Source organism: Varanus komodoensis, unplaced genomic scaffold, assembly GCF_004798865.1.
Source record: "Varanus komodoensis strain SLA01 unplaced genomic scaffold, ASM479886v1 scaffold1, whole genome shotgun sequence".
Classification (NCBI taxonomy): Eukaryota; Metazoa; Chordata; class Lepidosauria; order Squamata; family Varanidae; genus Varanus; species Varanus komodoensis.
In genome coordinates this window covers 94,044,538-94,059,747 of record NW_025335268.1, presented here as the reverse complement: position 1 = coordinate 94,059,747, position 15,210 = coordinate 94,044,538, and the positions used below count along the sequence as shown (strand labels likewise).

Sequence of the window (15,210 nt, the reverse complement as noted above, 5' to 3'; positions counted from 1 at the left end):
CTGAAACCTGTAGAATCATCAGCTTTCCAAGGCACAAGCCCTATTTTAATCCCCTATAAGAGTGGTTTTTGAGGGAAAAGGGATCCTGCCATAATCTGATGTATTCCACAGTACTGATGTACCTGTAACTCTAAAGGACATTAAGAAGAGATTATCAAAACCCTCTGAACTGACATGGCATGCATGACTTAATAGGCTTTGTTAAACTTCCCATGATTCGTAGAATAGTAGGATTGGAAGAGGCCAAGGAGGCCATGGGATCCGACCCCCTGCAGGGGTGCAGGACACCAGGTCACACCATCCCACTCAGAAGATTGTTTCATCTTGAACATCTCTAATGTGGGAGAGCCCGTGGCCTCTCCTGGCAACTGGCTCCATTGTCATATTGTTATAACAGTTAGAAATTCTTTCTGGTATCTAGCCTGAAACTGGTGTGCTGTAGTCTAAGGCCATTGTTGCATGTCCTACACACAGGGATGAGAGAGAAGAGGCCTTTTCCTTCCTCTTTCTGATAGCCTTTGAGGTACTTGTAGAGTGCTATCATTTCCTCTCATAGTCTTCTCTTCTTGAGGCTAAACATGCCCAGTTCTCTCAGTCACTCTTCACAGGGCTCAGTTTCCAGACTCTGGATTATCTTTGTTCCTCTCCTCTGGACCTTTATAGGTTTTCTGCATATCTTTAAGACCTGGGTGCCCAGAACTGAACACAGTATTTCAGGTGAGGTCCAACTAGCGCATATTCACCCAGGGAAGGAGCAAAGCATGAGACTAAGATCAGGTTTTACTTTTGTCCTGTGCTACAGGACACAGGACAAAATTATCACACAGGAAAATGAACACACAGGCTGGAGAATGGCTCCCTCTTCTGGCCACTTGAATCTTTCTCCCTTTATATGAGCAGTTGTTAGACTGCAATATGGCCTGCTTTAGGATTTGCAAAGACAGAAGTGAAATCCACATCCTCTGATGGAACCCATATCCTCCAACGCACTCCTTTGATAGAAGTCACTTGATCGTGGCATAAGGTACACAGACTTGGAAGAATGGGAGCAACCCACATAGGGAGAAAGGAGAGAAGATGGACTGAGGCTGCCTTTTCCTCTTCTCCCACACTAAGGACAAGATAGAAGCTGAGGATTTCTGCCTTCACCCAGTAGCCATGGCCATAAACTGGAGCAGTTGCTAAGGGCCCAGTCAAGGCAAACATGGACTGGTGCTTGTGCAGAGACAACATGGTATTTTTTAAAGGCAAGAATCAAAAGATAATCCAGATCTACTGACAGGCCAGTCTTGAGTGCTAGTCACTGCCTTGCCATCTCCTGAGTGGTTCAGGGTAGTGTGGACATGCTGATCTCACATCACGATGCACTGAATGCCTTGAGACATGCATTTTGAATTAGACTGGCTAGCTCGCTAAAGCCAATGAAATTTAAAAAAGGAAACTATTGTGGTAGCAATCTCAGTTTTCCAAGAGTCAGTCCTTATGAAGTCCTAAGCACCATTTACCACAGGAGGGAGGTATCAATAGGTCTGAGAAAGTCCAAAGCTTGCAGAAATAAGAGGAGGAAACACCCAAAACAGCCCAATGAAGGCTGGGAGTGTTCAGTGAGAATTAATAACTACTTGGGGGAACGGCATGCAGCATCCTAAGTAAGACAACTCTGCACTGCAAGACTTTGTTGCAGACAAAATTTGTACAGAATGTGCTCTATTTGGGGGCTTGTTTAGATACCACAACCAGCAGAAGAAGGCCACTTAAAGACTCCACATGGTGATTGTTAACAAACAATGCGCTGTTTGTGAATAGCTCAGCAAGTGATCATCTGGCACAGTTTCCTATGCAACTGCAGAGTTAGCATGTTGCGAGATGAGCTCTCAATTTAGTACTGTAGCAACTGCAAAATTGCTCCCGCGCCTGCACCTCACCCACTTTTTGGTAATTCTCCTTCTTCTCATGGAGACGGGTGCAGCCACCAACCAAATACCAGAGATCCCTTTCTTGTACTTGTCTGCTATCCTCAATGCTCCCCAAGTCCCAGTGACTTTTTTACTGGTGTCAGAATGAAATCCTCTCCCCTAGTTAGCTCTAGTTTTCCCTTCCTCCTCTGTGTTTCCTTTCTAACTGCTCTGGATTGACAGGATCCCTGGCACACTTCTAATGCAGCCCACTCCATGACCACAACAAGGGAGTTTTGGCTCCTACCTGTGACTCCTTCCTTCTTCCCAAGCAGCCAGAACTCGTCTATGACTGCCAGCACTTCTATGACGTCTCCCACAAACAGTGGCAACTCCTCGGAGACACTGGGACAGAAATCAAAGACGGCCCGCACCACAGAGCCTGCCTCCATCATTGAGCTCTGCAAGGAATGGACACAGAGTTAGCGCCTAAGAAACAGCTACGCCATGTTACAAACTCCAAGGGACAGAGATTCAGGAACACAGAGGGCCAGAGCAGACATTATGTTAGGCTAAACATGTGTCTCACAGGTATGCCCTCTTATTATGTTTACAGTAAGCGCAGGAGCACAATACAGATCTTAAATGCACCCACTTCCCACATGAGTGTCCCAGTAAAAGAAAATAACCAAACAAGGAAAACAAGATGCAACTGCTAGACAAACATTTAAAGTAATGCCTGCTTTGGCCCTGAGAAACTCCAGGGGAAGCACTGAGGTTTGTGCCAGTCACTCTCCTTGGAATATGGGATCACACTTGCATGGTGCAGTCATTTTGTAAACCCATGTCACGGTTCCATAGCCCAAATCCAGCAAAAGGGAGCTCTATTTGCACAATCATTTCAGCCAGCTTCAGATTCAGTCGGGCTTGCAATTCACACTGGGCTGCCATTCAGCTCTGTTCTTTCCCACAAATCATTGTGGTTAGTTTCTTTCCCTCTTCCTGTGATTAGTTGGTGGTGACCCACATTTTCTACAAAGACTTTCAAGTAGATGTGGCACTTGGTCTGAATTTGGCTACTGTTTCCACACTGCTGATTTTCTCCTGGCCTTTTCTGCTTGACACCTTTCTTTCCTGAGCTAGCTGTTGGCCTCCAGTCCTTTTCCATTCTTTGTTATATGTCTTGATCTTCAAAGGCTGTTCCTTCTAGCTTTCCTCCATACTGCTCGTGGCTCACTCTTGAACCTGGATGAATGGGATAGAATGTGCTGCATCCTATTGTTATAAGTACTTCGGTATATTACATCCAGGGCTAAAGGAGACCACACTCAGTAGTATAGAAGCACCTGCTTCCGCTACAGAAGTGTCTTAGATTTAATTGCTGGCATCTCTACTGTTGTTTTTTAAGGTCACATCACAGCTTTTTGGAAAGAGTTCTTCCTGCACAAGTCTTTGGTGAGCCGCTGTTAGTCACAGCAGGCAACGCTGTGATACACAGACAAATAGTGTGAATTGGTTTAAGGCAGCTTCCTATTTTCCTGTGGTTATCTGGTGCAGGTCTTTGGTACTAAATCTAACAGTTTCCACCTTTCCCTAGATCAGGGATGGGGAATATGTGTCACTCCAGATGTTCTTGGGATTGCATTTCCCACCATCCCTCCCCACTAGCTATGCTGGTTAGGGCTGATGCAAGTTGCAATCCAGCAAAGTCTGTAGGAACATTGTCCAGCCCTGCTCTGGTGGCCTCGAAAAACCGCAACTCCCATGATTTAATTAGCCCCGCTGGCTGGAAATTATGGGTGTTGCCATCCAACACATCTGAAGGACTCCACATTGGAGGAAGGATGATCCTTCCACTTCAGGCATAGCACCCCTCTGGGATGGCCTCCTACATACCAACCTGCCTCAGGAACTCACAGAGAGTGGCAATATTCTCAACACAGTTCAACTAGGAGGGCTGTTCCTTGTCTCAGCCAAAGAAACTGCTGCAAGGAGAGCCTTTTGGGTGAGTAAAAGATTTAACCTAATCCTGGACCATTTTGGATCTGTAAACAAGCAGGTATTTTGTTTAGCACCAGGAGGGGAACACTGACATGAACCTGTTACTAGAAAGGGATGCGTTCTCCCACTGTGAAAGAATCTAGACATGTTCAGGTTTTTTGGGAGGATATCAGGTTGGCAAAGGTTGATCTATACTGTTGGTTAGATTCAGAAACCCAAAGCAAAGGACTTTACAAAATTGAAAATGATTGTACATGTAAGTCCCATGTATCAGTAGAGACAAATGGCACAAAAGGGGGAAACTGGGCGACTCTCACCCATAAAATGTTGAATTGTTCAAATATTGCATTAGAACTGGGATGGGCAACTTGTGGTTCCCCAGATGCTTTTGCCTCCTGTTCCCATCAGCCCTCACTATTGGCTATGCTGCCCAGGACTGATGGGCCTTGTAGGCCAAAACAAAACATCTGGAGGCCCACAGCTTGCCCCCTCCTGCTCTTGGGGATGGAATCAAGAGAGCGACCTCAGCCCCACAGTTAAAACTGCACCTCCTGGGCAGGACTGACTGGGCAGGCCTGTAGAGGCACTTTCTAAATGCTCAGACCGCTGGGTATTTGTAGGAAAGAAAGCAAAGGGGCCCACAGCGCTACCTTCAGCCATGCTTGCCCATTCCGCCAAATCCTGGCACAGGCTGTGTGGAGAGGAGGAGGAGGAGGAGGAATTCCTGTCAGGAAGGAACTGCAAGATGGAGCGGAAGCTAAGCGCTTCCCTGACGCACAAAAGGGGGCTCCTGGCTGCCACTGACCAGCACATTATGTGCAGCTTGGTCAGCAGCCCTTAGCAGGTGATGAAGCTCATCCTAGTACAGTAAAAGCCTCCGCTGTGCTGTTAAATAACCTCCCCGCACCATTGTTACAAGCACGGTCACAGTCCAGGGTGTTCTTTTTGGTAAGGTTGCAACCCTCCAGTTTGGTCCTGCAGAAGAAGGACGCTTTGCACCAGCCGCTGTACCCGATTCACTTCAAATGAACAGAGAAGAAGGCCCTGTACGTCAGGGCCAAGGATCCCTCTGTATCCCATAGAATCTCCACTACCATGACTCACATTAGCAATCAACAGACACGGGGCATTTGTTTCTGTGCTACTGGCATAATGCGATGCGTGTAGCAACAGAAAAGCAACAGTTCCGGCATTTCCAGCATTCCGCAGCCAGCATGCTGGGAGCCACAGAATGCTGGGAGCCGCAGGACTTCCTTTCCGCCAAAACACGAATAGCGCTGCTATACCTACATGGTATATTTCCCTTCTGTTAGGCAATGAATGGAACCATATGCTCCCCAGCCCCTTCCAGTAAATCTTCCCAAGGACGTTACTGTGCCTGAGAGCAAACAGTCTACCTGTCGGCCCAGGAGAGTGACTGCAAAGTTCTGATGAGAAACACATCGGAATGTGTTTTATAGAAGTGTGCACAAGGGCTGGTAATACAAGGGTGACTGAGAGTGAAAGAGCTGGAGGGAGAAACACTGCGCTGATGGCTCTGCTTTATTAGTAGGCACGAGGGCCTCATGGCAACAGTGTGAAGCATTGCTCAGAAATGCTGCCCTGGCAATTCCCGGTTTTTCTGCTGCTGGCATCCTCGGAAGCAAGCGACCGGTTGCCCTTGGCCTAGTACCCCAAAGCTGCAGCCCCTGTATGCCAAGTTCTTTGCTAAGCAGCTCTGAGGGGCATCAGATCAACACCTCCCATGCCATCAAACTGAGCTGACTAATAACTTCATAAGTAACCCTCAGACTGAGGACAGGGGCTGTTGGCACATATGAAAATGATCAGGAAATTAAACAGAAGCATCAATAAGCATGAAATCAAAGTTCATATGAAATCAGGGGTCCAGCGAGCATGTGGCTGAACGCATGACCCCTCGGCAGATCTGTTTACACCATCCAGACACAAGGCAGATAGTAGAAAACCTGCTCGCAGAACAAAGATTTCTAGAGGACTGGATTAAATATGCTACTAGGAAAGGCAAGATCTTCACTGAAATTTGCGAGCCTTATTAGGATCTTATGCCATACAGTAATTCAAGCAACTAGTCATGATTAGACGAACTAACTGAGATGCCATGTTCTCAGTTCTCACAAACATGTGCAAAAGTCTCTGCTGTGCCCTGCTTGAACCATCTACCTGCCTTCTACCTGCTCGCCGCTGCATCTAGCTGCTGCCCCTGATATTGTTTGGATCTATTAGATGCTTGAGCTAGATCTGCCTTTGCAGCAGATGGATAATGCAACTGGAACTCCAGGGATTTGCTTTCTGTGCAAAGCTGACACAATACCAACTGCAAACAACTGCTTATCCAACTCAATATTTTGCAACCAGCCAGAAGGATATGGAGTGTACCAGAAGCTTTGAGTTGAAAAGACCACATAGTTCACCTGATGACATAAAGCATCAGATTCTGACACAAAATCTTGTGAACTGTAGAAAGTCAACAAAATAACATGAATTAAATCATATGCTTATATCAGCACAGATGTGTGGAATAAATTCATAATACAGTAGAGTCCAACAAAACAATAAGCAATGTCTTGCAATTTGAAGTCTAAGATCAGAGTCAGTATCGTGAGGCTAATAATCTAAGTCCAAAGTATAGATTCACATTTTTGCAGCTCTCACTTGCATCAGTCAACTCAGTAGATTTCAACTGATGAGGTATAAATGGTATGGACCAAGTTCTTCAGTACCATGCTCGTACGTTCTATTATATTAAGTCCTAAGGATTTTTGAAACAATTTCAAATACACAGAGGAATGCCAGTGAATTATCCCATTTCGTGCATCTTAGTTCACAAATATCCAGAAATCACCACCAACACAAGACAAGGCATTTTCATGGAGTATCATTATCCTTAATTGCTCACTAGGCAGTAGGAACAAAGGACATTTGTTGTCCATCTTTCTTTAGGCGGGAGTTTTCTTCATGCTAAGCTACCTCAGCCCAATCGCACTGAGCAAGGGAAGATTAAGTATAAGTTAGTCACACAGTTCCTTCTTGCCCTGCCAGAACACCACACTGGCTAAAAGCTTCTGCAACAGTGTTGATTAGCCAGCGGTGCAAGGAATGACAGAAGACTGTATGGAGGAAATGAAGGCAATTCATCCCAGGCAGATTGCCTTCATCCCCCTCCCCAAGTCCAAATATCATAAGGTGCAATCCAGCCCAGGGCGCTGTGTTCCTGGCAGACTTGCACAAGTAGTCACAGACACACCTGACATTTAGGAATGAGATGGAAAGTCAAGCGAGCCCGCTGGGGAGGCAGTGAACTGAAACGACCCTGTCTGAAACAGCCCCAGCCAGTGAGTGAGGGCAAAACTGAGCTAGGGGGACCAATGTTATAGCTCTGGCATGGTAACTACAGTACCTATTTCCAATAAAAGTTTCCTACACTATCATAAGCTGCTCAAGACAATGGCTATTCAGAATTGGGAATAGTTCCATGCTCCCAGTGAGACATGTGTTAAGTTGCTTTCCCAGCGGTTCAGGTGCTCCGATCCAAAACAAGCACTCCTGCTTCCCGAAAGCTATTATCTTCAGATACACCCAGATCCATAACACACCCAAGTAAAGAAGACTTGTCTTTGAGCTTGCCGCTACTAGCCCACCTGGCAGCACCAGAGGGAAAGGGGCGCTGTTGGGATCCCAGTCTAGAGGAAATGAAGGATCCATTCAGTGGCATCAAAAGTGAGGCTGTTAATGAGTAAAGAATGGCATGAAAGTGGAAGCAAAGGAGAGCTGAGATAACGCCTCAACATTCCTCCAGTGGCTCTCCTTACAGAGAAAGAGCACACGTCTTCCAGATGTGTTGGTCTACAAATTCCAGCATCATTCAGCCATGTAACACATCTGGAGGGCACCGGGTTGGTTAAAGCTAACCTCCCCAGTCAGTTCTGCATATAGAAAATAACAAGATTTTTTTCTACTGTTTCCACAAACCATCCAACAGCTTATGGGGGGGGGGGTGTTTACAAGAGGATTGGAACATGGCATTATTTCCTCCATGTAGGAATGCTCACTGCCATAGGCCCCATGGAAACATCCCTCTCCCCCACGTTTTGTGGGCCAAGTCAAAAAGTGTTGCTTATTCCATGATGGAACGTCAGCAGATTGTTGTCTCCTCGGGAACATCTGCTTGCCGATCCTCATGCTAAATTAATGCCTGGAGGAAGGAAAGAATCTCCCAGCTCCAGCCAGGCTGCATCATTAGAGAACCCAGCCTTCTGTCCCGAGCAGCAAACTGTTCCCAGATTTTGTGCCTCGAGCCTCCTCCCGCTGGCCAGGGACACGGTGCCAAGTGTAGCGGCCCTGCATGCTGCAGCAGCAGACCCAATCCAGGGGAAAGCATTTCGCCCACCCACAGGCCTGGGGTCAGGGATGAGTCACCACAAGCGAGCGTGGCCCGCTTGCCAGAACACCACTCCCCTCTTACCTCAGGGAGATCCACAGCTGAGCAGAGACGACAGAGGGAACGGGATCCAGTCTTCCGATGCAGCACGGCACGTGGCCAGCTAGCGGGCTGGGGGCCATTCGGGCTCCTAGCAGACCCTCAAAGAGAAGACTGCACTGCCTCCGCTTCTCACCGGGTCCCAAACACCTGCTTCTGTGCTCTTACGGAAGGAATCACAGCTGCAAGCAGCAGTATGCTGCCAGCACAGACTATCTCCATGTTAGTAAAGCCAAGTCCCCAGCCTGAGCAGGCCGGCTTCAAGCAAAAACAACCTCGTCTACGCAGGGCTGAGCAAGCAACATGAGGCTGCATGAATGGGATCCGGCACTCCAGGTGAATGATTCCAACTGGAGCTTCTGTCGAGCCACAGAACAGAGGCACAGATAAACCGTGGTTTGATCTAGCACAGTCACTCCTATGGTCTTAGGTGCAGTCCTTCACCGGTGTGCCCTACTCTGCCCCTGGCCTGCTGGGTGTGTGTACATCCCTAAGCATGGAAAGAAGAGAACACTGTTTGCATCAGTAGAGATAGTTATATTAGAACAAGAGCCACAGCAGGGCTTTCTAACATTTGCAGGTTGTACAGGACAACCCAGTTTGTTAGAGTTGCTACACCCTTTATGTAGCAACCACATTTGCTACTGTTATACTAGTGTAACTTCACTAGTTACATTTGTTGTGGGAAATGCATCAAGTATGAAAGCGGGACACCTTTCTCCAAAAACGCAACAGATAAGGTCCAAGGAGCTAGTTGTCAGTTATTGTACATGTTCTCTGTATAGGCTGGTCATGTGTCCTTTTTTACAGAGGATAGTCTTCTATTTGAACATCCACAAGGGTATCCTTTGTTTTGAAAATTGCCTTCTGTTTGAATGACTATCCAAATCCGCTTTAAAAACGAAAAATGATCAGAAGCAAGAGCTGCGGGAGCCCTGAAATTGCTTCTCAACAGCATCTGGCTAGCAGACCGAATGGAGAGAGCACACCTGGTCACGGTCTTACACAACATGGTGAGCTGCACTGCAATTCTATTTGCATTGCAACAATTATTTCCAAATTTGCATGTCTGCATAGAAGATGTAGCCCATTCATATGATTACCGCAACAAACTCAGATGCAATACTGAAGCAAACACATTCCTCATGTAAAGCAAGAAGTGGTTGCTAACAATTCCAGTTGGAAAGATTTCAGCTACTAAGGGTAGGGATAACTACTGGTGACCAAATCGTCATCTTATACGCTAATAGTAAGTACATTCTGCAAGTGTGAATCTTGATGCAGTCAAAATGCTCCTTTCCCACACACATGGGATGCTTGTAGAATTGTCAAAAACATTTAAGAAAAATGTGTTTTCCCCTCCAGACAGCTTAATACTGTAAACTGTCCAGGGAGCCTTTTTTGGCTGATGGAGGCATTCAAATGTTCAAATAAATAAATAAATAAATAAATAAATAATAAATGAATGAATGAATGAATGAATGAATGACAGAATGCACCATGGAAATAGCAATATGAATGCCAGGAAAAAACTGAAAAAGTGGTAGAGGGAGGAAAGGGTTATTTTTAATTTAAAAAGCATCTCCTTTAATCATCTGAAAGATCCAAAAAAAAGGCAGGATTTCATGTATTTTTAAATCTCATTCTCTCCCACATACATGAATTACCAAGAGATCTTGCCTGCAGGTTTACATTCAGAGTATCAGGATATAATCCCCTATTATTACTCTTCAAGGTCAATTTGATAAAGGAGATGGCTTTCAACAAAAGGCTACTTTCCTAATATCTACAAGAGCACACTGCTTATTCACCAAAATATCACGATCAACCATATCATAAGCTGCTAAGAGGTCTGGAAGACCCAGTAACAGAATCCTTCCCCGGAAAGTAGAGCATCTGCCACTGCTACTAAAGCAGGCACAGTTACAAATCCTAGCAGGACTGAAAGGAGTGCAAGTCTGACACATTATCCAGAAACACCTGGAGATGCATTACTAAAGAACAGACTATAGAGAAGACAGCAGTTGAATCATCAAAGTGCAGTTTTTGGGAAGAGTTTGATCACAGGACGCAAGATTTTCTTCTACCTCAACAAAGGGAAGGAAACCAAAGTAGTCTCTCACTGCAAGATGCAGTCGGGGTTCCATAAGCACACAACTTGTTTGCTTGCTTGCTTGTTTGATGGGTGGCCAAATAGATCAAATGAGCTTTCTAGGTAACATACAGCAATAAAATCACAACCAAACAATTACAACCATCAGTAAAAATAATCAGTTAATAATAATACTAACATAGGCAAGATCAATTTCAAGAAATATGTCTGAGGGAGACAGACAACCAAATACTAAAACACAATAAAATAAAAGTTATTGTCCACAGTTTTCTAAGCACCTCATCAACATCAGAGAACAAAACAAATGGAAAGTGATCCAAGCAACAAGAAGTTGTGGGGCGACCTCCAACCTGAACATTGTCACAATTGTGACTTGTGAGATGGGCCAGAGATACACCATTTAGTCCATAAACTATCATACAAATGTGTCCCAGCCTGCTGTAGATTTTTCTTCTGGGTGGCCTACATTTAGAATAAACAACATCACAAATCAACAAGGTCTTCCTCAGTGATAACTTCTTTTGTTTGTTTACCACAATAATGACCACAACATAAACCAAAAGAATGTAATATGGTCAGTTCACTTCCTCATGGTGTTTTAGTCATTTGTGCTCTAGCTCTGAAGATGTCAGCAACCCTATCTATTCAAAACAGAGCATCCAAGAACCAGTATTCAAAGTCAGTACATGGTAGCTCCTTATATAACCTATCCCAGCCTTGCCCATTATGGATTCCTCCAATGTTTTGGCCTACATCTCTCATCCTTGATAGCTGGACATGATGGCTGGGGCTGATGGGAGATGCAGTTCAACATCTGTATCAGCCTTCTCTAACTGGATGCTTTCCACACGTGAGAATCCTCCAAGCTGTGCTGGTCAGAAGATACTGGGAGCTGTAGTCCAGTACATGAGTGGGGCACCAGGTTAGGGAAAGATGATCTGAAGGGACCTACTGTTAGAGATGGGTGACCTAACTTCACAACAAGGCCAGTGAGCCACACTATGAAAACATCATGCCCAATATCCTGTCTTCAGTAATGCTCAGGTCCTGATATTTGAGGAAGTGCAGGGCAGCATGCATGAAGTGTCTAGAAAAGCCAATGGAGCACCTCCCAAGCAGGTGGAAGTTTAGAAACCTTAATCTGAAGGCTGCATTCTCTTGTCCATCTTGACTCTCACTAGTGTACTGGCTCCTATGCTTGCCTGAATTTGTCTAGATACTTTTAAAAACCAGTTTATAGCATTTTTAATAAATTGCAAAGTGGCAACAATAACTACACTCATCATCTGGCTGAACCCACCCCACTGACCTAGATAGGAGCACCAGAGACACAGGCCAAAGAGCCACACAGCGGGATGTCTAGGCCCAGCAGAAGACCTGCGTGGTGATAAGAGTCCCATTTGGGGTGGGGGGAGAATGTTGTCCTACCCTGGGAAACAACAACTCTGCTCTCCCTTCATTGTGCTAATCATGATAATAGGATTCAGCCAAAGACTTGACGTTTTAAAGGTGGGGTGCTCCTTTGCAGCAACTAGTGCAAGATTATCTCCCACGCAGGCCCTGTAACATTCATACCCACTGGGTGGTCTTCCTCTCTACTGCCCCTCCTCCAATGGGCAAAAACATTTTTATTCAGGCAGGCCTGTGGCCTTTTGCTGAAGGGACGGTTCCATTTCTTTTATTGTCGTGTTCTTCACTGTAATTGTTCTAATTAAGGCTCTTGTCTTGTTATTGTTAGTCACCTTGAGTCCCATTTTTAGTGGATGGAAAAGGGAGATATAAATCAAATGACAGAATAATCTTATGGTTTTCTAGGCAGCATCTAGGGGGCCTTAGGATTCTTTGGAGTCCCAGATCCAAAGTCGGAAACCAAGCCTTGAACTTGGAGCTGGGAATCTGCACTCAGATCCCTCTTCCCCTCCTTGCAGCTACACGGGAAGAACTGCCCCAGCTGTTTCTCACAGGTTTAAGAGAGACCTCAGAGAAGGGGTACAGGAGCAGGGTTTGGGAAGGGCAAAGACTGGGGTCAGCAGGATACTATGGATCCGGACAACACTTCAGCTTCCTTTCCTCCCCCTCTGAAGTGCCACGGGTGGATGGCCGAAACTGACTTATAGCACAGAAGGAAGAGGGGGCAGAAATCACCTCTGCCAGCTTCAGCTCTGGGCAGCTGAAATAAATGAAATGAACGTTCTCCTGCCCTACATAGGATGCCCATATGCCTTTGAGTTCACAGGCATATGGGCATCCTGACTGGATTGCACCCTAAATAGATATACTTGTATTGTTCAGTCAGGCCCATTGCTCAAGTGCCAAAATCACGAAAGCCATAGTTTCACAGGCACAATTTCATGTATCTCATTAATTGGAAACGGAAATCTGCAATTAGACCTAGATTCCCGGAGACACAGAGGACTTGAACTTACAATGTTACAGGAAGCTAGAAGTGCTGAATATCCTTAGAAGCACAAAATGCTGTTGATACAATAAAGAAAAGAGATTGCTGACAAATTCTGTGCCATTCCTGTTCATTTGCAGAGAAGGGCATCCAAAGGCACCATTCACCCTAAGCAGCATATTCAAGAAAGGCACCAAACATGATTTGGTTCAGGCATCTTCAAAGTCCACTTAATTTGGCCACCCTTCTGACATTCCTGTACTGAGGAAAACTCTCCTAAATGTTGAAGCACTGAACTGAGCCTTAAGATTTGGGTTCTCTCTAAGCCTCAGCTTTTCTGTTGCCGCTTCTGAGCATGCCACAGAATATGGGGCCAATCAGTGAAGTGAACTTTTGGCTCAGTTCCTGAATGCACTGAGAGGCAATTGCCATGACTCTTGGGCGCTGTTTGTAAACCCAGCCTCCGATGTGCCAACGGCTAAGCATGCCATTACAGGCACAAATGGCTACTGAAAACCATCCTAAAGCAGAGTGACTGTAGCACACTGAATTGTTCTTTGAATTTGAACCCAAGGCAGACAGCTCAGAAAGATAAACCAACTTTTTAGAAGCGACAAGGAGAAATGTCAGCTCAGAGAAACCACAAGTAATTAGGTATGTGGCCCAGAGCCACGTGAAAGAATGGCTAGCAGCAGCCGTTTCAAGCATGTTGAAACGAGGTACCAGATGGGCTGGAAAGTAGTGCAAATCCACCATTCCTGATGAAAAGTCTTCTTGCTTTTTCTCCTGTTCTCTCCCCATCCCCCTTTTCCTTCTGTGATACGTCTTTAAACTGTAAGCCTTTAGTCAGGGACTTTTTTGATTAATTGTACATATGTAATCCACTCCTGATGAGGTTTTTTTTAACTAAGCTAAAATTGCTTTAAATCAAGCAAAAACAGAACAGGGCCATACACATACCCAGTCCTGCTTTGACCGAGAGCACCATGCATGCAATGACTTGCAAGACAAGCATCATGGAGCAGCATCTGTTTACATCTATGGGCCATGGATACCAGCATCTATGAGCCTGCCTAGAGCCATCAGATTATATGTTCCCGCTCCATCTGCAAGCACCCGCCTTTTGCATGCCATGTCATAGACCGAGTCCAGTGTGTTTCTAGGTGACAACAACAAGTTAAGCCACAGGAAACAAACTGATTATAACAAGAGAAAGCAACTGCCAAACTCAGTACAGATTAGGCTTCAGTATCCATTCTATTCTTCACATGGGACGCATGCTGAGCTGTGGAATGTACAAACCTTTTGTGATATTTTCAGATATAAAATCAGTCAAAAATTGGCTCATATGCACACACCACTAAAATGGCATTGCTGAAAAAAATGGCACCACTTCTATTATCAGTATAAGATTACAAATATGATAACGTAAGCTGGGTGCCCAAAGGCTTGTGCTCATTCTAGGGCATATCAGCCCAGCCATAGGTAATTGCTGTGTTGTCCTCAGTGTTGGTGTGATTCATCCCTGTAGGCTGAACAGGTGCTCATGACGGTAGGTCCATATGGCAGAAATACCCTCAAGCTCTTATTAACAGCTTGAGCCAAGTAAGGCCAACCCCAGCTAAAGCCAAATGCAAACATAGAGACAGTGATTTAATGCAGGTGCAAGTGATATAGCTTTCAGAGATGAAAGGAAACTTGTTCTCAAGAATACGCTCAGCAAAACTATGTGCTGAGGCCTACTTCTCTTTACAGTTCCACTTCTTCCAACTCACTGCATGAACCTTACTCTTGAAACTCAAAGAAACCCATTATTCACTCTTACAATGTCATATATAGTAGCACTAGTCCTGACAGGTAAGAATATTGGTAAGAAAAGGCAGCTGCCTGGGCTAAGGAACAACTGCTCCTTCTCTCATAATTTGTCAATGAAATAACATGCATGAATGACATCACTAACAAAGCAGCTTTACAAGGAGCTTTTTAAAAATGCCACTTATGGTCAATTCACACAGTGTCAGACTCCTATATCAAAGCCACACATAAAAATCATTCATCAATCATTCATAACATGCAATGATTCTACAAACACACGTAGGCCTGGCTCCACCTTTTGGGGGGCTCTTGGCAGGATGTCCTGGAGAAGTTTCCAGTGCTAGAGAGCTGCCACCAAGTAAGTCCATAAAAACAGGTGTGAGAAGAAAGCTGGTGAGTGCAGCAGCACTGCCAGGACGAGGTCCAAGTGATGGCAGTACTGGCGCTGGGGTCAGGCAAGATGTGAGACCCAGCTGGGTATTTTGGCCCT

At 45.4% G+C, this 15,210-nt stretch overlaps 1 protein-coding gene across 2 annotated transcripts in view; it reads right to left on the bottom strand.

The window, feature by feature from the left end:
* The window catches only part of LOC123026508 (dynamin binding protein), a 44,536-nt gene that overhangs the window by 27,572 nt on the left and 1,754 nt on the right, over positions 1–15,210 (bottom strand). For both annotated transcript variants that reach the window (XM_044436242.1, XM_044436232.1), the window contains exon 2: positions 2,203–2,356. In XM_044436242.1, coding sequence (XP_044292177.1) covers positions 2,203–2,350 — 148 coding nt within the window. In that variant the 5' untranslated portion in view covers positions 2,351–2,356. The remainder of the gene's footprint in view (positions 1–2,202; positions 2,357–15,210) is intronic.